Source organism: Chaetodon auriga, chromosome 18 (genome assembly GCF_051107435.1).
Source record: "Chaetodon auriga isolate fChaAug3 chromosome 18, fChaAug3.hap1, whole genome shotgun sequence".
Lineage (NCBI taxonomy): Eukaryota > Metazoa > Chordata > Actinopteri > Chaetodontiformes > Chaetodontidae > Chaetodon > Chaetodon auriga.
This window is the reverse complement of record NC_135091.1, coordinates 314,656-340,492: the sequence shown is the minus strand read 5'-3', so window position 1 is coordinate 340,492 and position 25,837 is coordinate 314,656. Positions and strand designations below refer to the sequence as shown.

At 46.9% G+C, this 25,837-nt stretch overlaps 1 protein-coding gene across 2 annotated transcripts; it reads left to right on the top strand.

The window, feature by feature from the left end:
• The first annotated feature begins 203 nt into the window (after nucleotides 1-203).
• On the top strand, nucleotides 204-25,597 carry LOC143336196 (pleckstrin homology domain-containing family G member 3-like). 2 transcript variants are annotated; one of them, XM_076756174.1, is made up of 19 exons: nucleotides 204-364; nucleotides 3,582-3,641; nucleotides 11,623-12,077; nucleotides 13,073-13,173; nucleotides 13,279-13,348; nucleotides 13,624-13,670; nucleotides 13,994-14,144; nucleotides 14,869-15,000; nucleotides 15,362-15,544; nucleotides 16,564-16,656; nucleotides 17,058-17,144; nucleotides 17,254-17,287; nucleotides 17,639-17,737; nucleotides 17,833-17,865; nucleotides 18,094-18,104; nucleotides 18,440-18,802; nucleotides 19,859-19,960; nucleotides 20,207-21,713; nucleotides 22,299-25,597. In XM_076756174.1, exons 2-19 carry the CDS (start codon nucleotides 3,593-3,595, stop codon nucleotides 23,237-23,239), a joined length of 4,458 nt encoding a protein of 1,485 aa, XP_076612289.1. In that variant the 5' UTR covers nucleotides 204-364; nucleotides 3,582-3,592; the 3' UTR covers nucleotides 23,240-25,597. The 2 variants fall into 2 exon arrangements, with proteins under 2 accessions (XP_076612289.1, XP_076612288.1); XM_076756173.1 differs by lacking the exon at nucleotides 18,440-18,802.
• The last annotated feature ends 240 nt before the right edge of the window (nucleotides 25,598-25,837 follow it).

Sequence of the window (25,837 nt, the reverse complement as noted above, 5' to 3'; positions counted from 1 at the left end):
CATAGATCGGTGCAGGGAGGACGAATCACGGACGAATCGCGGACGGATGAATCTGTTCTCAGTGGAACCTTCAGTCTAAAACTCGGATTTTCTGTTCAACGTTTTCTCTGCTGGATGTTTGAAATTGTTCCTTGAAATGAGGCGCATGCGCAGAGTGTCGGAGTGTGGCCGCAACAGAGGACCTACAGACAGACAGAGCCAGACAGAGAGACAGGGAGACAGAGGGAGACAGAGGGAGAAACAGAGACGGACGGGGAGAGACAGGGACAGAGAGACAGGCTTGAATGAGGGACCGTGTGAGGAGTTCACGGACACTCAGACTGAAGGTTTTCGACGCGTTGTTTCAAAGTTCAGCTTCTTTGAGGTGAGTTCAAACTTTGTCTTCGTGTTTAGAAAACGTCCCAGAACAAACTCACAGATGTCAAACTGTTTGTTTTTGTTGAGGACATTCAGGGACAATGTGCTCCGATGTCTCTGACTGATGAATCAAAGAAATTGACTTTCCTCAGCTGTGACTTTACACGGAAGTGTGTTTTTATTCTGCTTCACTTTCTTCTTCTGACACTAATGTGAATGTTAGTGTTGGACCGAGTCCTTAGTTTGTCTTCTTCTGCTTCAAACTGTCCTGAAGTTAAAACAAATCATCGTCTTCCAAAGTCACGACGAGATAAAGTTCGCCAGCTGCCCTGGAAGCTTGGCATGTAGGTGGGGTTGCTGATGCAGAACTCCAATAGGAAATCTTGCAATTTAAGGATTACGTGCTTTTCGGAAAAAGAAAAATCGCTATATTTATTACAACTTAACTTGTACAATCAAATGGAAGGGCCGTTTAATTCGGCATCAGTATTTTACTAAAGATTGTACTTATTTTCGTGTATTTAAACTTTTGCCGGTTTCTTGCGCAGCCGTTTGCCCCAAAACACGCCCAAACAGCGGCGGCGAGTCAGCGCTGAGGAAGCGGGAATTGAGTCTGACTCTTGAGAGGCTTTATCAGTTTAAAAGCTGCTCGGTGAAATATTTTGTGCCGACACAAACAACAGATGTAAGCGATTCAGGAAAGCCTGGAAGGACGCGTGTGGTGATGCTTGTACCTTTGAGAAAAGCAAAAACAAACTTGAATTAAGTATTCGTAAACGAAGAGTCGTGCAGGAAAACAGGCAGCAGGAGAGAAATCAGCTCCTCTGTCAGAGGTTCACATGAGAAAACTTCACGGGTACTCCCTGTGTTTGTTGTTGTTGTTGTTGTTGTTGTTGTTGTTGATGATGATGATGATGATGATGATGATGATAATGATCTTTGTGTGTGTGTGTGTGTGTGTGTGTGTGTGTGTGTGTGTGATATTTATGTTCAGTAAATCTCTGACATGCGCACTTTCATCGATGAAAGAAGGAACTGAATCAGAATCAGGTAACGTGTGTCCATGGTAACAGGTCAGATCCCCGACCTGATCAGGCTCTGACAGGCGGCAGACTGCGCATGTTCAGACAGATTTCCGTCTCACTGACGTGTGACAGGACTGCGGTTACCACGGCAACCACACCTGGACCACAGCCTGATCATTAGTCAATTGACAGCTGATAAATGAAAGAATAGATCTCAATGTTTCGAATGTTTTAGGATGAAAACTCTTTGTCTCTTCGTCTCTCCGTCCCCATTATGTGTGTAAATGATAAGAAATGACCTCCTGTCCCACAATGCATTGCACTGCAGATAAAGACATGGAGGGTTCACTTCCTGCACTGAGCGACTTAAAGCTAATGTTAACGATGAAGTATTAAAATATGTCATTTAAACAGGAACACATCAAGCTAATGTTAGCTGCCGTGCTAAGTTAATGCTAGCGTGTGACCCTTCGCAACGTCTGTGACAGCAGCTAACAGGCTGTTAATGAGGGCTGTACATGTAGTAGATGTAGTACATGTTAGAAGTACTTGATTTGTGTTTTGTGCTGCTTCTTTTGTGAATTTCCCTTGGGGATGAATAAAGTATCTATCTATCTTTTCTCCTGCGCTGAGTTGACTTGGCGGACAGATGTCGTCACTGCGCCGTCCTGCGGTCGCACATTGTGTATAAATACTGCAGTTCAAGTATCTGTGATAATTTGACAGAGTAAAAGGAAGTGGTAGGACTTGGTTACTTGTTGCACTGCAACACCTTTTACTCCTCAAACTCACAGCGGACAGGTGTGATATGTGATATCAGAGTGTTTGTGAGGCCGTCGGTCTGGTTCTTCAGTCCTGGTCTCGCTCATCACGCAGAGTTGTGCTTTTGTTTTGCCCTCATTATTGTCTGTCAGACACAGACGGCTGGTTCAGGTGTCGTCACCTGAGAAACCACAAACTGTGTTTACGCTGATTTTCACAAGCAGCCGTTTAAAGAACACGAGTCCACAGTCCTCCAGAAAGGATGGGACTCCTGGACAGGCTCTGTCATTCATAGAGGGGGCGAGGTTCACCACTTTGTGAACACATGAAGGATGAAGGAGATGAACACATGGACTCAGACACTTCAGGAAACTGCTGCCAGGAAACGGTTTGTGTGGAAATGACTGGTTCTGGTTTGGTTTGTGTTTTACAGTCCAGACTTTCTAAAATCAGAAACCAAAAAACAGTTGGGTTCATTTCTGCTGCAGGTGATTTGTCCTTTCAGCTCTTTAGAAAGTTCAAGGACTCATTCAGGTACTGAATGAGGTAATGACTAGGAACCAGGTGGGACCTGGCTAGACCTAGAACTTTGACCTGCGGCTCGACAAGGAAGTGCAACGCACAGACTGAAATGAAAGCAGGACGCTCAGAGAGGAGGTCACAGAAACAGACTGAAAGAACATTATCAAGAAGATTCATGAACAAGAGCATGATGGGAAGAACCTAAACCACGTGTTCAACACGTCTGAAGCAAAGAACCTTTATCCAGTCAGGTGGTGCGTTCGTGACACGTGTAACACATGAAACCTCACTGAAGACCACCAGCGAGGAGAAGGGATGGAGCAAATACCCTCGATGGGATATTGATCGCATTGAGAGCTGATTACATTGACGAGCAGTCTGTCACATTTCGATGTTAGACTGAAGGTTCAGAGCTCAAACGTCTCCGCCCGAAACGTCCACAGTGTGTCTTTAAACGTGTCAGAACCTGTTAAAACCGACTTTGAAATACTTGTTTTTGGTTGCTGGACTCCTGACAGATACCTCAAAGCTCAGATTCACTGCACTGCACGACATCTGAACCAGCTGCCCTGCTCAAAGGCACGCAGTCTGATATGACACTTTATGGTCTTTTATGGTCCTTGAGGAGGACGCTCCAACCTTTGTCCTGCTTTATTTTCATTACTGATTAATCAGCTTCTGTTAGCAGCTCTTGCTAGCGGCTCCTGTTAGCATGATGATGATGTTTTTGCTCTGTGGATGTTGATGTGTAACAAGTTCACACACCAACCTGCAGGTTTGTGTGCTAACAGAAGAAGTCACAGCGATAACAAACTGTTTGTTTGTTTGTTCTGACAGAGTTAATGTAAAATCAACAACAGTAAACAAGGAAGCAAATGTTGACATTCATGTGTGTGTGTGTGTGTGTGTGTGTAGGTGACAGTGTGATGCCTGAAGGATCTCACAGCTCCTCCAATGACGTCCCGATGGATGAAGGTAAGACCCTCGTCTTCGTCAGCAGCATGTTATGTATAGAAGAAGAATCGGGGGGAGACATTCCCCTTTATTTGTCACACACACATGGTCGGAAACACTGCACACGGAGGTGAAATTTGACTTCCGCTTTTGACCCATCCTGGTCGTCCCTCCTCCGCGGCAGACCAGGAGCGGTGGGCAGCCAGACCGGCGCCCGGGGACCCATTCTGTTGCGTCACCATTGGTCAGTTTTTAGTGGGGGTATATTTTATATTTTATACCCCAGGTGAACACGGGGAGAACATGCAAACTCCACACAGAAAGGCCCTCCTCGAGCAGCAGGCACCGAAGGCATGGTGGACACACCCGGTGCCCACAGCGAGATTCGAACCCGGGACCTTCTTGCTGTGAGGCGACAGTGTTGCCACCGTGCCACCGTGTATGTGTGTTCAGGAAACCTTTGTTGGTAACAATCAGCAGGTAGACCACCTGTGCGCTGTATTGATCAGTGTATTGATCAGGTTTTGTGTGATGGATCATTTTTCATGTTTGATAGTTCATTCAGACAGCCGCCCGGGTCGTAATGCTGCTGTCTGCAGGTCCACTCTGTCTGTCTCTCTGTCTGTCTCTCTGTCTGTCTGTCCGCAGCCCAGCTGTGACACATGAGTCTTTGTTGTTGTCTGTCTTCATGTGTGCTGTCTTTCTTCTCTGAGGTCGCTGGTGGAGGGAACCAGAAACAGAGAACAATACACATCTGTCTGTGTGTCTCTCTGTCTGTCTCTCTCTGTCTGTGTGTCTCTCTGTCTGTCTGTCTGTCTGTGTCTCTCTGTCTGTCTGTCTGTCTGTCTGTGTGTCTCTCTCTGTCTCTCTGTGTCTGTCTGTCTGTGTCTCTCTCTGTGTCTCTGTCTGTCTGTCTCTCTCTCTCTCTCTCTCTGTCTTTGTCTCTCTGTCTCACTCTCTCTCTGTGTCTCTCTCTCTGTCTGTCTGTCTGTGTCTCTCTGTCTGTGTCTCTGTCTGTCTGTCTCTCTCTCTCTCTCTGTCTTTGTCTCTCTGTCTCACTCTCTCTCTGTGTCTCTCTCTCTGTCTGTCTGTCTGGTGAGACAGTGGACAGAGCAGACACCGGACAAGGGTCTTGACGGCTGTCTCAGTCATTCTGTGTTAAACTTGATGGACTTCGGTCAATATTTGTCTTCTTTTACGGATGTTTTTATTGGTTGATGATGCGTTTGTTGTCTCTGGTGTTTCAGCTCTCTGATTGGTTGTTTTTATGGTTTAAACTTTTCATGTAAACGTCAGAAAATGAAGGAATTCTGTCCTTTCTGCTGATGAGACTCTGTCCGTCCTGCACATCGTAGCTCACCTGGGCTGCAGGTTGGATCACTGGTGACAGTTTGTCTGAGACACACCCGATCAATAAATATTGGTTCAGTTGCTCCGTGACGAGGAGCTGATGTCACCGAGTCCACAGGACGTCTGTTTGTCGGCTGTTTCTCCTTCAGGTCACGCGACATCGTTCAGGTTTTATTTACGACCGTCAGCATCAGTGAATCATTTCTGCATCAGGTTTGGTTCTCTGAGCGAATGTGCCTTTACGCAAAATGATGTCATGGCTTCAGAAGCTCGAGTGTTTTCGAGGCTCATCGTCTGTTTCTGAACAATCGAGTTCAACACAAACAACAAAACCAGTTTCAGTTTGCTGACACGTTCAGCGTCAGTGTGACAGGAAGCAGCCAGCAGGGGGCGCCGCGCTGCCTCCGCTCCTCACACTGACACTAATTGGATTAAGCCCCGCCCCCTCCTGTCAGAGCCGCAGGTGGACCGTCTCAGACCTGAACAGACCTGGACACATTCAGACCTGGACAGCCCTGGACAGACCTGGACACACTGAGACCTGGACAGACCTGGTTTCAGCTGGACCTTCGTCTGTCTCTGTCTGTCTGCTCTGCAGACAGCGCTCTGTTTAAGGTAAGCTGGGATTTTACAGCTTCCACACAAACGTCAGAATGGTTGAGTTTGAAAATTTAAGACTCAGCTCGTCTCAGTTATTGATCGGCCTTCTGTTGGTTGGCTGATCGATTGTCGTCAGGTGGACGTGTGTGTTTCCATCACAGCGCTGACAGAAACGTTCAGATGAATCAGGATCAGTGTGTGAGTTCCTGCTCTGGGATGTTTTATTTGTTCTGAATCAGAGTTAATGTAAAGACACATGTTAACATTGAACTGATCGTTGACTGAGTCCACTGATCAGAAACCTTTAACATGGATCCACAACAGCCAATCAGACAGCTCGGTTTGGAGCAGTGAGTCCACCCCTGGAGGGGACGGATGCAGTGGACGCGCTGCTTAAACGTGCTGTTTTTTGTTAGAGGTTTGGTTGGCGGTCAGCCTGCAGGTCAGCGTCTTTGATGATCTAACATCTGATCCAGAGTCTGTTCTGAATGTCACAACGGCCCCCCAGGCTAATGGCTGGACCAGTACTGAGAGTCACAGACCACCTGAGGTCCTGCCCACCACACGCCTGGATCCTCCTGATTATTGGATATGACATCAGTATCGTGCATGTGTGTGTATGTGTGTGTGTCTCTGTCTCTGCACTTGAAGCTAATCTCAGGTCACATGACCAGAGTCTTTATCACCATGGAAACAAGCTGCCTTGACCTGTGTTACATAAGAGAGGATGTCTCTTCATCATCATCGTCATCATCATCATCATCACCATCACCATCGCCATCACCAGAGCAACACTGGTTCAGCTGAGCTTGTGCTGGTTTATACTGGTTTATATTGGGTTTGTACTGGTGTGTACTCATGTATACTGGTTTATACAGGTGCTGCTGTCCTGGTCTGTACTGGTCCGTACTTGTCTTTACTGGTCTGTTCTGGTTTGTGCTGCAGCAGTCTGTTCTGGTTTATTATTTGCTACTATGAGTCACATGGTCTAGTTTTAACTGGTTTTGCTGGTTTGTGGCGTCTTTACTGGTTTATTCTGGATTTTGGAAGTTTCCATTGGTTTCCAGGTTGATACTGGTTTTTGGAGTTAATACTGGGACATACTGGTTTCTGTCAGTCTGGAGGGCTTGTGATGATTCTTTACTGGTTGAAGTGTCTGATACTGGTTTGTGATATTGATCACGATGATCAGCTGACTGTCACGTCACGGAGGCCCTGCTCCTGTTTTGGTGTTTGAGTCAGCTGCTGGTGATCGGAGCTGCTGATTGGTCAGATCTGGGGGATTAGTGAGTCGTTGTTGTTCGCTGTAATCTGTTCTGGTTCTTCTTCTCTGAGCTGGATTAACAGAGTTCTTCATCCTCATCATGATGGATTAGAAACACACATCCATCACATCCGACGACGACGGCGGCGTGGAGCATCAGACAGGAAGTATGAAGTTAATCAATACGATCAATAGTGTCGTTCAGAAGAAACAGACACACACACACCACACACACACCTTCCAGGTGTTACCAGCAGGAAGTGTGCGCCTGAGCGTGGAGCCAGTCGATTGGTTGATTGACTGTCCTGTAGACATTTCATGTGCTCGTCCATCTCGTCTTCTTCCTTCATTGTCGTCCTTCTGTCTGTCCTCTGATTGGACATTAGTCATTGTGTTCATGGTGTTTTAAAGCAACACGGCAACATGTCCGACCTGAGGAGGCGGAGCTCCGTCCTCAGACTGAACTAGGATCAGGTTCAGAGGGTCTGGAGGTGTCCAGCTCAGGAAGTCTCTGGAGGACAGATCTCACTGGGCTGCTGGGAAATGAGGGGTTAATCCTCCCACAGCGAGGCATTTGAGGTATGCAGGAACTCTGACGCTCCTCCCTGATAACCCTCCCACAGCTAAACTCTCCCTCCTCCCCCACAGAGAGGAGGTGAAGCTGAGCAGGTAAACAGAGGAGGAGATTCATATCAGAGTGAGTCAGCAGCTGATTACACATCAGGAAGTGAGGTCACAAGTTCAGAAGGGAGCGTGTCTTCCTGTCTGTAACCAACCAATCATGAGTCACCGCAGAGGAGACGATGGAGCTTATCTGCTGGTCTGAGATCAGAAGGGACATCAAAGCAAAAACAAACAGATCTGAGGTCAGCAGAGAGCATGCTGTCTAATCTGATAAGTACAGGAAGTAAATCACATCTCACTTCCTGTTTCCACTGTGTGGCCACAAGTATGTGGACGGCCCCAGTCCAGTCGTCCTCACCCTGATGTTCTGGACGGACTCGTTGAAAGACTCCAGCTGATGACGTGTCACTGTCATACAAGGCCGCAGTATCAGCCGTCCCCATACTTCTGGCCATGTCGTGTATCTGTCAGTGAGTCTTTGTCCTGAACCCAATACAAAACTTCCATTAGAAAAGTGCTGTTTTAAGGTGAGAGGAAAGAGGCTTCATGTGGTTTCATCGGGCTTCTGTCATGGGTCTGCTGTCCTGCAGGAAACCAGAGCAGCAGAATGAAACCCGGAGCAGGTGGAGCCGTCCACAGCAGCTTCCTGTTCATCAGGGGTTTCTAATATTTTGTCCACCCTCGCTAACAGAAGCCGATGGGATGTCTGAATGTGTGAATGTGTTGCATCAGGATGAGACGTTGTGGTTAAAGAGCTCCGCTGTGTCTCCAGAACAGTCGGCCATTATCCTGCCTCATAACCCCACCCCCCCGAGACGCTCAGTGACACAAACAAACAAACCCACATTCGCTGTGACTCACACGGACTCGAACGGCGTGCGTTTAGTTTCTATGACAGTTTCACTGAGAAAATGTCTGAAAGCTTCACAATTGAAGCTTTGATGCCTTTAAAACAGATTTATGTCAGAGTTGTTATTATCGACATCATCAGAACAAACAGACAACAAACAAACAAACAAACAGCAGCCTGAAAAATGAACCTGTGGTCACAGAGTGAAGAGACAGTGAACGCACCGTGACCAGCTGTCAGAGATCTGACTCCAGGTCAGTTTGGATGAATTCAGTAACCACGGTGACTGGCCTGGTCTCCATAACAACAGCAGCCGAGGCACATGGGTACTGCAGTGTTTGGAGGTGTGCAGAAAAAGTTGATAGTAACTTTATTCACATCACTTTTGAAAACAAAATTTAAAAAAAAATCAAAAATCTGAAGAATGGAAACAAAAATCATCAGTTCAGAAGGAGCTCCTCCTCCTCCTCAGCACCTCCTCCTGTCCCTCCTCTCCTCTTGCTCCTCATTTATTCCTCTTCCTTCTTTTCCTTTTTTCTTTCCTTTCTTGAAATAACTCATCCTTCCTGGAGTGACTCCTCCTCCTCTTCGCGCCTCCTCCTCCTCCTGCTCCTCCTCCTCCTCTCTCCTCTCTGTCCTTACAGTGTGTGTGTATGTGTGTGTGTGTGTGTGTGTTTCACTGCCGTGTCTCACTTCGCTCTCTTCAAACCTGTGGAGCCTTCAGGTGTCTCTAAAGCTGCAGGAGAACTGAGCGTTGTGTCTTTGTGTGGGGGTCAGTGTTTGAGCTGATGGGGTATCAGAGGAGTCTGTGGCGCAGTCTGTCTGGAGGAGGTGCAGATGGAGGAGATGTTGCTGTGGTGAGGTGTTCGTGCTCAGAGGAGGACGTGAAGATCTCCTTCAGGAGTGTCAGGGAGGGGCGGCGGCTCGGACGAGTCTTTGTCCGCCGCTGGTTCGGTGAGTTCAAAGTTTGGGACGTTCTCACACGTTCTGGATGTTTCACGTTCTCGTCTTTTTAATCCCAAAACGTTTAAACTCTTTACAGTTAACGTGACGATCTGAAGTCATTAAAAGCTTTTAAACTGAAACTTTGTTGCTCTTTTCTGATTATTTTTACTTTTCATCATCTAGAAAACATGCTGTGATCTTTGTGTTGGTGCTAACGGCTGCAGAGGTCAAAGGTCACCGTGTGTGTTTGAATGTAACACTGAGCTGTGACTGGTCCACGCGCTCACATGTTATCAAGTCCAAGTGCTGGAGTCCAGATTTCCTTCCTGCTGGGGCAGTGAACGCCTCGCTGACTTCACACTGGCAGGAAGCCAAACAGCTAACGGACAGTGTGTGTGTGTGTGTGTGTGTGTGTGTGTGTGTGTGCTGTTTGAATGAAAACAATTTCACAAGCTGCAGGCTGGACACACACACACACACACACACACACACACACACACACTGAGTTGAGGTGTGTTTGATGAAGTCATGTTCGCAGCGTTCAGTGCTGCTGCATCACCTTCAGCCTGACAAACAGCTTCAGGTAACAAACACCTGGACGAGTTCTCAGCTGCGGTGGACTGACGAGCTAACGCTGTCAGCATCTGTCAGCAGATAAACGACTATAGAATCAGCTGAAGAAGAAGAAGCACCTTTCTGTTGTAACGCGTTCTTTGTGTTTGGTTGTTGTGTCTCAGGTGGACCGTCGGCGTCTCTGCTCTTCAGATATTTAACCAAACCGTTTGACGGATGGTTAGTCGGTACGTTCGCTAACACTGACCAACCGCACGGCGGCTGTTCTGAGCAGCAATGGCATGAAACTGCAACTTTTCAAAGATTACAACAAAGAAAAACTTTTTCAATCTGATCGACAAATAAATGAGGTCACTGGTGAAGTTTCTGACGTCAGAGGGTAGTGATGATGATGACGATGACGATGTGGCTCGGTCAGTGTGGAGCTGCTCTCAGCAGGTCGTCTCATCAAACAGTAAATGTGTTCGGCTCCTTTTGTGGACTCGTCTTCAAACGTCTCACGAACACCTGAAGGAGTTTCAGCTCAGCAGCAGGTTCAGATTCAGAGCAGCTTCAGTTCTTCAGAGCAGGAACATCCTCAGTGTTTCCTCTTCATGGTTTTTCACATGACAGCACAGAGCTGAGACGCTGCTGGAGCTTCAGCTTCAGCTCAGAGGTTCTTCGTCACGTCCACCACGAAGGTCAGATCACACGGACGGTATCTTATGTTGTTTTCTCAACATAAAGGTTTATTTCTGAACATCCTTGCGGGCTGAATGTGACTCCGCCCTGGTTTGAGACGAATGTTTCTGACTTTATTTTTGTGTTAAATTAAAATGCAGTTTAAAAACACGAAGTCGAAGTCGTCTCAGAGAAATGAGAGAAAAACAGTCAAACGTGTCATTTGATAAAGAAAACTCTCCTTCATGCAGTTTCACACCATGAGTGCTCAAAATGGCCGCCGTCGCCACGTCAATCACAGAGAATCACGGCATGCTGCATGAAGCAACACGGAGAATGAATGTGATCACAACTACTCACCAATCAATCAGTGTTAATGATCTGATCAGTGCCATGAACCTGCTGCTGGGACGTGACTGGATGTGTGGGATGTAACGTAATGTGATTGGCCGATTGGAGTGATGAGACGGACCATCCACAGTCAATCAAGCTTTATTAAACTAAACTCTATTCGTTGCTGAAGCGTCTCGTTTCTGTAAATGAGGCTCGAGTCCCTTCAGGATTTGCTTCGGTCTCTCGGTTCCTGAGCTGAAACCTCCTGATGTTCACAGACGGATGATTGACAGATTTATTCTGGGCTCAGGGAGTTTCTCAATAATCTTAGCATTAGTCTGTTCATGCTGCTGTTCATCACATCTCCACATCTTCAGGAACAAACACCAACTCCTTAAAGTCTGTTTGTTCATGTAGAAAACCCCCAACCGTCTGCTGGAACTCTTATTGTGAAAGTCTGCCCGCTGTGGTAATCGTGTGTTCTTATTGTGAAAATCTGCTGTCTGTGGTAATATTGTGCTCTTATTGTGAAAGTCCGTCTGAGTGTGATCACAGCGGCCTCTGGTGGACGTGTGAGGACGTGCAGCTGCTGGAGGACGAAGCGTCTCCGTCAGCTGATCTGTCCTCGTGCTGAAAGATTCGAGTTTTGAGCTTCATGTTTTCTTCTGTGCTTTTATTCTCACGCTCTCTCGTCTGCGCTGTGTTTGTGAAGACGAGTTAAAGGTGTTTCAGTTGTCTCTGAGCTGTGATGTCATTATGATGTAATCCTGATGAGACCTGTCAATCACCCGTCCCCTCCTCAGAGTCCCACCGCCTGTCCACCGCCTCCATCAGCAGTAATGAACGCGCTCCATCTGCCACGCCCTCCGACTCCTCCGACCGCCGCCCGCTGAGCCTGATCTCCACGCTGTCGTCGGGGTCCGGATCGTCCCGAGACGACGGCCTCGCCCCGCCGCCGTCCATCCAAACTGACCCGGACCCGGACCTGAGCCCCACGGGGGTTGCTGCGGACGCCGAGGGGGTGTCGTGGCCTCGTCCAGAGCCTGACAGAAGGGGGCGGGGCCTCGGCCTCATAGGCAACAACAACAACAACAAAGAGCTCACGCCCAGTCGCGCCGCCAGCCGCCGCCAGCAGGTGTCACCATTCATCACCAAAAGCATGGCCCCGAACCCTCAGCTGACCTACCTGGACCGAGTCGTCATGGAGATCATCGAGACGGAGAGGATGTACGTCAGAGACCTGCGCATGATCGTAGAGGTGAGTCCCCGAAGACGCTTCGGCCTCTGAGACGGTGAAGACAGAGGACAGAGGAATCAAAGGAACAGGCCAACATTTCAGATCAAAGTGTTTCAATGTTTGATGAAGCAGCCGAGAATGAATGAACCCTTTTAAACACATGAACACATGAGATATGAACACATGAAATACATCGTAAACAGAAATCACGTCTTTCCTCTGTGTTCAGAAACCACCTGCGTGTAGTTCAGGTGACGCTGGGACAAAGGAGCGTCCTCTAACTAGCGCCGCATCACAGACTATAATTAGGCGTTAAGATGGATTAAGTTGTTATGTAACCGTGAGGATCTCAGATAAACCTGGACCCGGAGCGCAGATCTGAACCTGCAGGCTGCCGTACAAACACAGAAACGTCCCGCAGTCAGAGTGAGACCCTGAACTGAACTCAGCCGGCTGTCACATGTGATCCAGCTCAGTATCAATAAAGTTTAGTTCCAAACAAGTAAACAAACCAATCAGATAATTAAGAACGATTAAAAACAGAGCAAACGATGAATCAGATGAACCGAGACGAGAATCAAAGACTTTAAGAAACGTTTCCTTCAATCTTTTTACGTTTTTATTCCTAAAAACAGTCCAAACGTGTTTACTGAATGTTTGCTGCGACTGAATTAAAATCCATTAAAAAATGAGAAATAATGTTTTTATGAACAAAATGAATCTTTTTTTGATTTGATCGAGAGTTTTGATTTAAACTTCAGATGAATTCAAAATGTTTAAATGGTGAAGAAATTAGAATTCATTCATTCATAATAATTAATGAAAATACAAGAATCTATAAAATGTGATGAAATCAAACTTAAAGTTCAGATGTGATCCAAACAGAGTAATCAGATTACTGCCAGCTTCAGAGACATGACAGGAAGGAAACCTTTATTGATACTGACGGTGTCCCTCCTCCGGCTGTGATTGGCTGAGGACATCTTTTTGAAGTTTATTGAACTCCCCCCCCCCAGGATTACCTGGCTCACATCATCGATCAGTGTGATCTGTCGATCCGTCCTGAGCACGTCTGCGCTCTGTTCGGAAACATCGAGGACATCTACGAGTTCAACAGGTGAGTATTGATCAAATCCATCGGCTGTTTGCACGTTACATTTCGGCATGACGCTGATGTTGTTGTTGTGGTCGTCACGGTGACGCCGCTGCTTCCCGTTGACAGCGAGCTGCTTCAGGATCTCGATCTGTGTGACAACGACCCCGTCGCCGTTGCCAGGTGCTTCGTCATGAAGGTGAGTCGATGGACGTTCAGTTTCTGACCTCTTTCAAATCACTGCTGTGATTTAACCAAAGATCCATCAATCGATCAATCAGTTGATTGATCGATCGATTGATTGATTGATTGATTGATTGATTGATCAGGGTTTTTTCCTCGTTTCATTTTTGAGATAAATGTTTTTTTTCTGTTTCTCATGAAATCACAAAGACGTGAAAACATCAGATTTGCTAAACTTTATTTCTTGTAACGACGATTTTCTGAGTTTATAAAAACTTTGTCTTATTTCAGAGCGAGTACTTTGAGATCTACACACAGTACTGCACCAACTACCCAAAGTAAGTACTGACGCAGTATCGAAGTAGTGCTTCAGATAAAACCTGTTCACACCGGGCTCTGTCTGTTCACACCTGGTTCTACCTGTTCACACCTGTTAATACTCATCACACCTGGTTTCGCCTGTTCACACCTGGTTCTGTCTGTTCACACCTGGTTCTGTCTGTTCACCCCTGGCTCTGCCTCTTCACACCTGGTTCTGTCTGTTCACACCTGGTTCTGTCTGGTCACACTTGTTAATACTCGATTCACACCTGTCCTCTTCCCGTTCACCTGATGAAACTCCGTGCTACCGTTCAAACCTCCTTCTTTCCCCTCGTTGCAGTTCGGTCGCAGCGCTGACGGAGTGCATGAGGAATAAATCTCTGGCCAAGTTTTTTCGGGAGCGCCAGGCATCGCTGAAGCGTTCGCTGCCTCTTGGTTCATACCTGCTCAAACCGGTTCAGAGGATCCTCAAATACCACCTGCTGCTCCAGGTACGCTGCCGCGCACCTGTCCGTTTTCCTCAGTTTGATTTTTTTGCCTCTGTAACATGTTTTCAGAGTACAAACTGTGACTGAAAGTACTTTAAGTAATAAATTACTTTAAAATACTTTGAGCAGGTCTGTTTGCAACAGTGTGTCATTGTACTCAAATATAATGACAGTAAAGTTACATTGAATTAAAGCACTTTTAACTTTTGTTTAGCAAAAGTTAACAATTATATCAAACTTTATTTATACTGAACAGATTTACAAAGTGAAGCCAAATGACAGCAGAGACAATGGAAGCATCACTGTGATGATGATGACGATGAGGATGATAATGATGATGATGATGATGATGATGATGACGATGAGGATGACGATGATGAGGATGACGATGATGATGATGATGAGGATGATGATGAGGATGATGATGATGATGATGAGGATGATGATGATGATGAGGATGATGATGAGGATGATGATGAGGATGATGACGATGACGATGAGGATGATGATGAGGATGATGAGGATGACGATGATGATGATGAGGATGATGATGATGATGAGGATGATGACGATGACGATGATGATGAGGATGATGATGAGGATGATGAGGATGATGATGATGATGAGGATGATGATGAGGATGATGATGAGGATGACGATGATGATGATGATGATGAGGATGATGATGATGATGAGGATGATGATGATGATGATGATGTTTGTGCAGGAGATAGCGAAGCACTTTGACCCGGAGGAAGAGGGTTATGAAGTGGTGGAGGAGGCCATCTACACCATGACCGGAGTCGCCTGGTACATCAACGACATGAAGAGGAAACACGAGCACGCCGTCAGACTGCAGGTGAGTCACATGTTCACAGGTGCTGAAGCACAGGTGTGAGGTACAGTTACACTGATGGTGACGTCAGGTTTGATCCGCTGTCAGCTGACGACAACGTGAAGATAATAACCAGCAAAGTTCCCAGACCAAACTGAGGGATGGACACCTGAGGCAGGTTCTGCGGCTCTCGCTCTTCTTTCCATCAGACACGACGTTCCCTGTGTGTTGACTTCAAACAGCAGAGTTCTAAAGGAGGTTCTGCGCTGAGTCGTGGTTCTAATGAGGGAAACGACCAATTACAGGCGTCTGTTCAGTAAACAACACGGAGGCTGATTTCAGACATGTTGCTAAGCTAACAGCTTGTTTCACGTGCTTCCTTCAGGAGGTTCAGTCTCTGCTGCTGAACTGGAAAGGTCCGGACCTCACCACCTACGGAGAACTGGTTCTAGAGGGAACCTTCAAAGTCCATCGAGCCAAAAACGAGAGAACGCTCTTCCTGTTCGACCGCGTGCTGCTCATCACCAAACGCCGTGGCGAGCACTACGTCTACAAGACACACATCTCTGTGAGAGGAACGCACACACACACACACACACACACACACACACACACACACACACATAACACACACATACACACAATACACAAACACCAACTCACACACACACAACATACACCAACACACACACACACACACACACACAACACACAACACATACAACACACACCAACAAACACACGCACACACACATACACACACACCATTCCTTCCTTCCTTCCTCCCTTCCCTCCTTCCTTCCTTCTTTCCTTCCTTCCATCCTTCCTTCTTTCCTTCCTTCCTCCCTTCCTTCCATCCTTTCCCCCTTCCTTCCATCCTTCTTTCCTTCCATCCTTCCTTCCTTCCTTCCTTCCTTCTTTCCTTCCTTCCTCACTTCCCTCCTTCCTTCCTCCTTCCCTCCTTCTTTCCTTCCTTCCTCACTTCCTCCTTCCTTCCTCCCTTCCCTCCTTCCGTCCTCACTTCCTTCCTTCCTCCCTTCCCTCCTTCCTTCCTTCTTTCCTTCCTTTCCTCCCTTCCTTCCTTCCTCCCTTCTTTCCTTCCATCCTTCCTTCCTTCCTTCCTTCTTTCCTTCCTTCCTCACTTCCCTCCTTCCTTCCTCCTTCCCTCCTTCTTTCCTTCCTTCCTCACTTCCTCCTTTCTTCCTCCCTTCCCTCCTTCCGTCCTCACTCTCTTCCTTCCTCCCTTCCCTCCTTCCTTCCTTCTTTCCTTCCTTCCTTCCTTCCTCCCTTCCCTCCTTCCGTCCTCACTTCCTTCCTTCCTCCCTTCCTTCCTTCCTTCCTCCCTTCCCTCCTTCCTTCCTTCTTTCCTTCCTTTCCTCCCTTCCTTCCTTCCTCCCTTCCTTCCTTCCTTCCTTCCTTCCTCCCTTCCTCCCTTCCTTCCTTTGCAGTGATGGAGGCTTCTTTGCTTCTGTCAAATCTTTATGAAACATAAATTCTGAGACTAATGAAGACAAACTCAAAGTGAGAGAAGTGACAGTGTCTCAGAGAGAATCTAAACATGTCTTTCTGTACTTGTGTCCTTGTCAGTGCTCCACTCTGATGCTGATCGAAAGCGCCAAAGACTCTCTGAGCTTCAGCGTGACTCATTACAAACATCCCAAACAGCCTCACACCGTCCAGGTGAGACCACCTACACCTGTCCTCCACCTGCAGAGCCGCCGTCTGTCCACCCGCAGACAGACGACAAGACGCTTTAACCCTTTTGTGTCTTTCTGCTCCGTCATCAGTTTGTTGCCATGACTACGTCTCAGCAGTAACTGAAAATACTTTGTTCTCCGTGTATCATTCATGTACCAGTACTCTTTAATACACCACTGTGTTTCTTCCTCACATTCTTCTTCGTCTTCTCTGTTTCATTTCGATGTGGGAAGGTCAGGATCTGCTCCAGGACAACTCAATGTGTCGTTTTATCGTTTGTTTTATTTGAAGTACTCAATCCATGTTCATCAGTTTGTGTACATGTACTGTGTCTGGGTACACGTGTGTACACACAAACGTTTCTGTTGTTTTCATGTTTCCAGGCGAAGACGGTGGAAGAGAAGAAGCTTTGGGCTCATCACATCAAACGCATCATTCTGGAAAACCACCATGCCATCATCCCACAGAAGGTCAGAAACCAGTCACACCAGTACACGCACCAGTATGACCAGTATGACCAGTGTCGACACCACGATCGAAGGCACAAACGTCTGTTGTCTGTTGTCTGGTTTGTTTCAGGCTAAAGACGCCATCTTGGAAATGAATTCCATCTGTAAGTGAACTTAAAACAGCCAGAAGATAAAAAGAAATGAAGTGTTCTTATTATTTGATTGAACTGATAATCAGTAATTATCTTTAAAATCTCAACTCTGAAGTATTCTCATTCTTTACTTTAATACAAGTACCAGTACCACAGTGTACAAATACTTCAAGTATCCTCAGCAAAACACAAAGTGTCAAAAGTACAAATACTGGTGATGAGTGTTGTATCGATATGTTAACTGAAGTATTAACTGAAGTATCGAGGACAGCTGTGGCTCAGGAGGTAGAGCGGTCGTCCACCAATCAGGAGGTCGATGTTGTTGATGTCCTTGTTGATGTCCTTGTTGTTGTTTACCTGTAGACCCTCCCAGGTATCGTTACAGTCCCGAGCGGCTGAAGAAAGCTCTGTCCTGTCCTGATGAGTGTCCACCAGACGGTCGTCAGGGACGACGACAGTCAGGTAAACACACAAACAAAATGAGGCACTTCCTGTTTACAGGTTTGTTTGTTTGTTTTCCTTTGATTTTTCAACTCTTTTCCTTTCTTCTTCTTCAGAGCCCACCAAACAAATAATGAAGAGCAGCAAAGGTAAAAATACACGTGGTTGTGACTGAGGTCACTTCTTGTCTCGTGTCTCGCACTGTGGTTTAAATGTTTTGGTCCAGTTTGGGTCAAAGGTCAAAGACGTCTTTCTATCATAGTTCTGATAAATTCTGTTGAAGTTTTTTGCTGTCTGTGTTTTTAACCAATCATCACGCCTGCTCTTCTTCCTCTTCTGCTGCTGCTGCTGCTGCTGCTGGTTCTCCTGTTCATCAGCCATCTTAAAGGTAAGAAACAAGAAGTTCATTTCACACAGGAGTCTGTCCATACTGCTGTAGGTGAGACAGGGACGCAGGTTTGTCTGGATTGAAGAGGGACAGTTCACTTTGAAGACAGACTGAATAAGCAGTTAGGTTAGCTGAGGGGAAATGAGCTCCTCTGGATCAGGATGTAGCTCATTTTCTGCATTAATGTCACATTTTACTGCACAGCTGTTGATAATCAAACTGTAGAACCCGTCGATCCAGAGTAAACCTTTGCTTCTGGGGCCCCTGGGGGCCTGAGGAGCTTCATCAGTCCATCGAAACTTCGAGACCGATCAGCGGTGTGTGATGTCCTGCAGCACTCGGACAGTGAGGGGGTCTTACCAGCGGAGAGACGCCTCCTGCAGCCCGCCACCAGCAGCAGCACGCTGGCCTCCAGCCTGGCCGAGTCTGAGGCCGACGGGGCTGCTGAGGAGGAGGAGGAGGAGGAGGAGGAGGAGGAGGAGGAGCTCTGCAGCACGAAGGACTCGCTGGAGCGACTCATCTGCAGCGAGGAAGACGAGGAGGAAGATGCGGGGAGGCTGTCTCCGCAGCGGTCTCATCAGAAGGCCACAGAGGACGGCAAGCCAGACGAGATTCTGCTGGAGGACGACCAGGTAGACGACTTCGCCAGCTCCGTGCTGGCGGCCATCTCCTGCTGGGGCTACAGGGTCGTGGTGACGGTGAGGCTTTCTGCTGCCAGCCTGCTCTTCATCGTCATGGTTCCTCCAACATGGCCACCACTTGCCCTCCGCCCGTCCTCCTCCTCCTGTGTAACACGCTAAAGTCACGGATAACAGCTTCCCCCCTCTGCTGGTCTGGAGCTCTCAGTAATCTGCTGCATGAGCTTCATGTGTGGAACTAACGGCTGAGCTGCATGTTGGGAGTCACCAGGCTGACGCACTGTTTCTGTTCAGACGTGTTGAGTCAAACCCTAAAACTGAAAGTTCAGCTCAGCATTTTAAGAAATCTTCTCGTTGTAAATGGAGATCTGACCTGGAGAACAAGTCGGTTTGTTGAAATGCTCAGCAGTTCTTCAGTGTAGCTCTTCATTCATTAAATGAAAAAGTACTTTTTAGCTCGGTTCATGTTTTGCTGTCATGGAGCTTCAGTTGACGCCTGACCTGCAGCTTGTGTTTGATCCACCTTTCTTGCTGTGGGTCTGAACACTGAACAGAACTGAAGGTCTTCAGGTTGTGGATCCAGATGTTTGCTGCTGCCTCTTGGTGTTTGGTTGCTCTTATTTGCATGCGTGGTTTCTCAGACTCATCAATGAATTTGTTTGTTTGGTGTGAAGCTGATTTTTTTTTTATTTGCAATGCTGCTGCTGAGGATTTATCACCAAACTGATATTTGTCCGTTTGACATAAAGGGTCAACTCACTCAAGAGAAAAATATTTTCCTGCTTCTCTCATCTGGCCGAGAAGTCGTTTTATTTGTCTCTGACATTTCGTCTCTGAGATTTTGTCTCCCTCCACAGGACAGTTGGTGTGATTGGAATTGAGTTTATGAAGCTCAAATGATCCAAAAATCAGATTTGAAAATCTCAGCAGGATTTGTGGATTTTGTAGGAGAGCAGGATTTTTTTTCTCGTTGGGGTGAAATGCCCTTTAAAAATGAGACGGATTAACACCAATCCGGTCAGGGTTTGTTACTCGTGGCCTTTGCTTGATATTTAAATGATCTGCTGGTGCTGAATATGCCGTTTGATCTGAAGGTGTGTTTGTTCTTTGCTGAAGGAGGCCGAAGGAGGCAGCGTCTCTTCTAATGGCGCTAACAAAGAAGATGGACAACTTCCTGAAGAGAACCAGCCAGGTGAAGCTGAACCGACGTGTGAGCAGGTAAGTAACAGCAGTGGACGACTCGCAGGTTTGGTCCCAAATTTCTCTTTTTATTCCTGAGTCTTGACATGACTTCCTGTCTGGGTTTCTGTTCCACCAGCTTCTGTAACTCACTTTCGTGTATCAGACCAAACAACTTGTACCAACTGTCTCTCCTTTGGTTTTTGTCCTTGTACCAGGTTTCATTTCATTTCAGAAAATGTTTCCAGTTCTAATTATTTGTCTTTGGATTTCCTTCTTTTCTAGGCCTCCATGGATAAACTGCCACAGGAGAAGTCTGAACAGACAGAAAAATCTGAACCAGAACCCTCTTCTGCTCCAGAGAGTTTGCCCGCTACACCTCCCAGGATCTCAGTGTCTCCTCAAAGATCAGAAGAACTGGAACCTGAAAGAGATCCAGATGGCACAGAGAAACCATCCTCTGCCACGCCTGATTCAGATTCAAAAGCTTTGAGTAGTGGGGAATCCTCAGAGGACGAGGAGGCAGCAGAAAAAGAGGGCGAAGCCACGAGCATCCTTCCTTCCTCTGTCCTGGACAAAGCCAGCGCCATCGCTCAGCACTTCACCAACAGCATCAAACGAGGCAGCCTGGTCCAGGATGACACCTGCTCCCTCAGCTGTGCTTCACCACGTCTACCCAGCAGGACTGGCAGCAGTCTCAGCCTCAGCACCGAACCTGCCGACCGACCTTTACGGCTCAACAGTGTCTGTTCGGATCCAGCAGAGAACTTTGGCTTAACGGATTTAACCATGCTCTCACCTCGGGACGACAGCCTCTGTGATGTTGACAGAGGCATTCGGCGGAGGCGGGACTCCACCTTATCCAAACAGGACCAGTTACTCATCGGCAAAATCAAGAGTTATTATGAGAACGCCGAGAACCAGGATGCCTCCTTCAGCCTCCAGCGCAGAGAGAGTCTGACGTACATCCCAACTGGGCTGGTCAGGAGCTCCGTCAGCCGGTTCAACAGCATCCCAAAGGATGAAACCATCCGAACAAATCCCTGCACTTCAACCACATCTTCCAGTGTTGACCCCTTTTCAGCAGAGTCAAACCCAGCTTTATCCACAGATACCGGCGTTTACAGTGTTTGTGGTGACTCTTTGGACTCTTTGAAGTCTGATCAGAGAAGCACAGATCTAGAAGATTCAGGAGAATGCCAAAAGTCCAGATCTCAAAGTGTACAGGACAATCCATATGATGATGAAGAGTTCAGACCTTCATCTGAAATGATTAAGATCTGGCAGACAATGGAGCGAAAGATCACGAGATCCCAAAGTGAAGACAAAGGGCGTGAACGACATCGAGAAGCTCCAGAAAACTCTAGAGATGCCAGCGTTGCCTGTCCTGATGCGACAAACCAAAGCTGGGACCAAGAGAGAGGAGCATCTGACCTCAGCACCATCACAGAGGAGTCCACGAGTCCTTCGCCACTCAAACACAAAGGGTCTGGAGTCGGTCAGACCAGAAGTCTGAAGGACTCGCTGAGGGTTTTCGGGGAAGAGGCAGTCGTCGTCAGGGCTCCGGTTCGTCGAGTTGCTCAGTTGAAGGCCGAGGTAGAGGGGGAGGGGCCTGGCGAGGAGTCAAACCAGTTGGATGACGTAGACAAGACGAAGAGCAAAGTCCTCCATCTTGCTCGTCAGTACAGCCAGCGAATCAAAACAACCAAGCCGGTGGTCCGACAGCGAAGTCAGGGTCTCCTGATCTGCAAGAAGAGTTTACCCTGTGTGCTGGAGGAGAAGGAGAGTTCAGGTACTGTTTCCCTTCAGATTTCTGTTTGCCTTTGTCTCCTCCACTCCACCTCATTTGCACAAGTTTGCTGAATTTTGTGTTTCATTTCATTTTGTCAAACAGCCAACGAACAAACTGTACAGACATTATCTGTAGCAAGAACGTACAAGTTGAAATGGTCTCAACATATTAAAAGAAAGGACAAATTCTGATTTAAACACTGAAATGAAAAGCATTTAAAGACATATTTCCACACAGATTTGGGATTGTGACACATTGAAGGCTATACCAACTTTTTGGATTCGAGATTACTTTGTCAAAATCAGGGAGTTTATGTTAAAGTTGTTTTCATGTTTACATTTTCACTGTCCGTCCCTTCAAAGGAAGATGAGAGCGTGGAGGTCATTCAAACACTGGTTCATATCTTTAAGGATGATTCTGGTGTTATTTTGGTCGTTTTCCATCAGTTGTCATAACGTTGTGTTTACTCATTAATTCAACAAGGTCAACAAACACGAGCTGACGCACGATCACACAGGTTGTAGCTAAAACAAGTCTGAAAAACTGGAACTGTGCTTTGAATTCATGATCTTATATGTTTTGCAGGTAAACCCAACCTGACTCTGCCACTGGTTTCTCATAACCCGGAAACCTCTCTACCACTAAGCCCTGTAGACCAGGTCCGATCTCCAACCCCAGGCCTTACATGCAGCTCGGTGGGCAGCTCGAGGGTGGCCTCCCCAGGCCGAGCTCGCTCCCGCAGCCCCCTCAGCCCCCCTCAATCCTCTTCCATCGAGGGCTTTAACTGGCCCGATGTCCGAGAACTCTGCTCCAAATACTCTGACCACGGTCGCTCCCAGAAGAGTCCTGGAAGCCGGAGTCGCTCTGTCTCGGAGCAGATGTTTGACGGAGGTCTAAGGAGGCACTCCAGCTGCTCCTCCAGCTTCTTCCTCCCTGACAAAGCTTCTGGGGAGGTTTCTTTGAGCAAATCTCACAGTAGCTGGGATGCCAGCAGAGAGGAATGCAGAAAACGTCTTCACAGAGCCAATTCTCTGGACCCTCGGCTGGGCGAAGCACAGATGACTGAGCTGCAGAAGCTCCAGGACCAGGTTGCTAATGGCAACTACAACGGTTACTACGTCGCAGCGGAGGCACCGCTACCAAACAACCCCAAACACCAGATCATCGTCATGGAGAAGCTCCCACAGCCTGAGCCAGAGCCTCTGGAAACAGCTAAAGAGTCCAAAGAAGAAGAAGAAGAGGGGGAGGACAACTACGTTCAGATCCGTTCTCCGACCAGCCGGGAGAAGATCTCCATCATGGCCGTCATTGACCGCTGCCGTGTCTATCAGGAGTCTGATGAATACAAACAGAGGGAGGAACCGAAAGCCAAAACTGAGCCTCCGAGGCCTCAGGACCTCGACACCACGACGGCGAACGATCAGGACGAGTCCAAGAAATCGAGTTCAAACTCCGGACAGAAGACAGCGGCTGGTCAGCAGAGCATCGTAAAAAACCTGCGAGAGAAGTTCCAGAAACTGAGCTGAACATCAAAACTGTGAACGGATGAACCGAAAGATGCAAAAACAAGATTGTTGAATCAGTCAAACGGGTTAAAAAGGTCATATTTTAACTCTTTGAGCAGTGAACAGATCAGCCTGCCAGTCAGAAAAATACATATTCTACAAAGAACCACGAACAGCTAGAGAGGATCAATTCTGCTTTACTTCCTGTGATTATAAAAGAATAATTTATAATTATTCTAAAACTTATGTTTAATTGGCAGCGTATCGTTTCAAGATGCCAGAAAATGCGTAAAAATGTAGAGATTGTGAAATAATAAAAACAAAGATCGAGATGATGTCCCAAAGATCCAAAAACAAACTCTGGATCAGGAGATCTTTTGTAGATAAATATCTAGAGATGTGTAAATATCAAGTAGAAATTAATGTTTCAGAATCAGAATATTTGTTAAAAGCACCTTTTGTACAGGATGTTCTTTCTTCAGATGTTCTCAGTGTCTCAGAGATTTGAGGGGACAGTCAGGACGGTCGTCTTCTCTTTGCAGTTGAAAAAGCTTCATGTGTTCGAGGTACAAACTCTAAGGTTCGTTGTTTAGATTGAGGCTCATCTGTGTGACTTCCTGCTCTAAGAACTAACCTCTAACTGTTAGATCCTGAGCTCACGTATTATTTTTATATCAAGGAAACATCTTGAAAAGCTCTTTAACTCTCCAGAGTCACGTGTTTCAGCGGCATCAGCTTCACATCCATGTGTCCAGTACAGAGACGGATGGAGGACACAGTCCAACCGTCTCCACAGCTGGACTTCAGCATCATCAATGAATTCAATGAAAGAAAAACCAGATTCCAGCGACGCAAGGGCTCTGTGTGAAACATCAATAAACAGGAAGCGATCAGCTGATCTGATCCTCTGTGACACAAACTGACCTGAGAACAGCTCACAGTCAACATGTTTAATGTTCTTCATTGATTTCTGTAAATATCTCTTATTGTGAATCTGATGCAGCAACACGTTTCACAGACTGAAAGATGTGGAACGCTCCAAAAACACCTGTTTGGAACATTCCACAGGTGAACAGGCTGATTGGTCACAGGTGAGAGGATCATGATTGGGTATGAAAGGGGCGTCCTGGAAAGGCTCAGTCGATCACAGAGGATGGAGAGAGTTCACCACTTTGTGAACACATGAAGGATGAAGGAGATGAACACATGAAGCTGCTGTCAGATTGATTATTGGTGACTGATTCTGGTTTATTGATGGTTCACAGAGTTCAGACTGTTCTGGAATCAGGGTTGTAGAGAAACTTGATGCCAGATTTACATTCTGTTCATCATCATCGTCATCATCGTCATGGTCGCCTGTATCTCACAGTCTGTCCGCAGGCTTCTTTCCAGGTGAAGTTCTGTCCTGATGACACCTGAACGCCTCCTGTTTCTCTCCCTGACCACTGAAAGAAGCTGTTGTGTCCGTTCATACGAGGTGTCGTCGTTTGTGTTGGTCGGTGTGTGACAGCACCTGAAGCTCTGCAGGATGAATGTCTTTTCATGACACCTGTCCTCAGGTGGAGCAGAAAGCTGTGACCCACAGCTTCTTCAGGACTGTTTGGGTGGTGGATCAGCCCCCTCAGATTTGGGGGATCTGTGTCTCCAACATTCTAAAACAAAGAGCCTGACATCACACCCACGTCACTCACTGATTGGTCCACTGTGTGAAGGTGAGAAAGGAGGCGGGGTTTGAACTGTTCACGCGAACAACTGTTTAAACTTCCCGTCGGACAGTGAGATGGACGTGTGTGTCATCCACAGACAGGTGTGAGGACACACCTGGTAAACATATGGAGGGCCAAATCTGCTTAACAGGGACAAAAATAAATGAAGGGAAGAAGAAATCCTGAAATGAGCTTTTTTTTTACTTTCTTGTTTTATTTTCCCAGTTTTAAAAATCATTTTTGTCTTTCCTGCGATGTGAGAATAAATCAGACTGAATGGTTTCACCTTCAGTTATTTATTTAAAATTAAAGGTTCATCTCAGTTTTTTGTACCTTTTTCTAATTTGTCTTTGATTGATTTGAAGATTTTATTTAGTCTGTTCATTTATTTATTTCCTGATGAGTCAGCTTTCGTCCTCCAAAGAAACGAGTAAACAAGTGTTTTCTCAGCACCTCCTGCTCCGACTTGAACCTGTGACTTCCCTTTAACCACTGGTCCACTGGCACATCACTTCTCACTCAGTCCATCACTGTTAGCAGAGGGGTTTGTTCTGTGTGTGTGTGTGTGTGTGTGTGTGTGTGTGTGTGTGTGTGTGTGTTACGTACAAATATGTTTCCATGACCTGAGACGACGTCTGTTCTGTTCCTCATTAAAATCAAACGTTCAGAATCAGCAGAATGTGTGTGTGTGTGTGTGTGTCATTACGCAGGCGTCCTCGTAAACACTGTCTGTTACCCTACTGTTAGCCCCCCCCCCCCCCCCCCCACACACACACACACACACACACACAGCACCATGGACAGAGCATGGCCTCAATGCAGACATCCCAAGTCTCCCGGAAGTTCCGGGAGTCTCCCTGATTTTGATAGTGACTCCCTGATGCCCGCGAGTCAGATAAAATATCCCGGATTT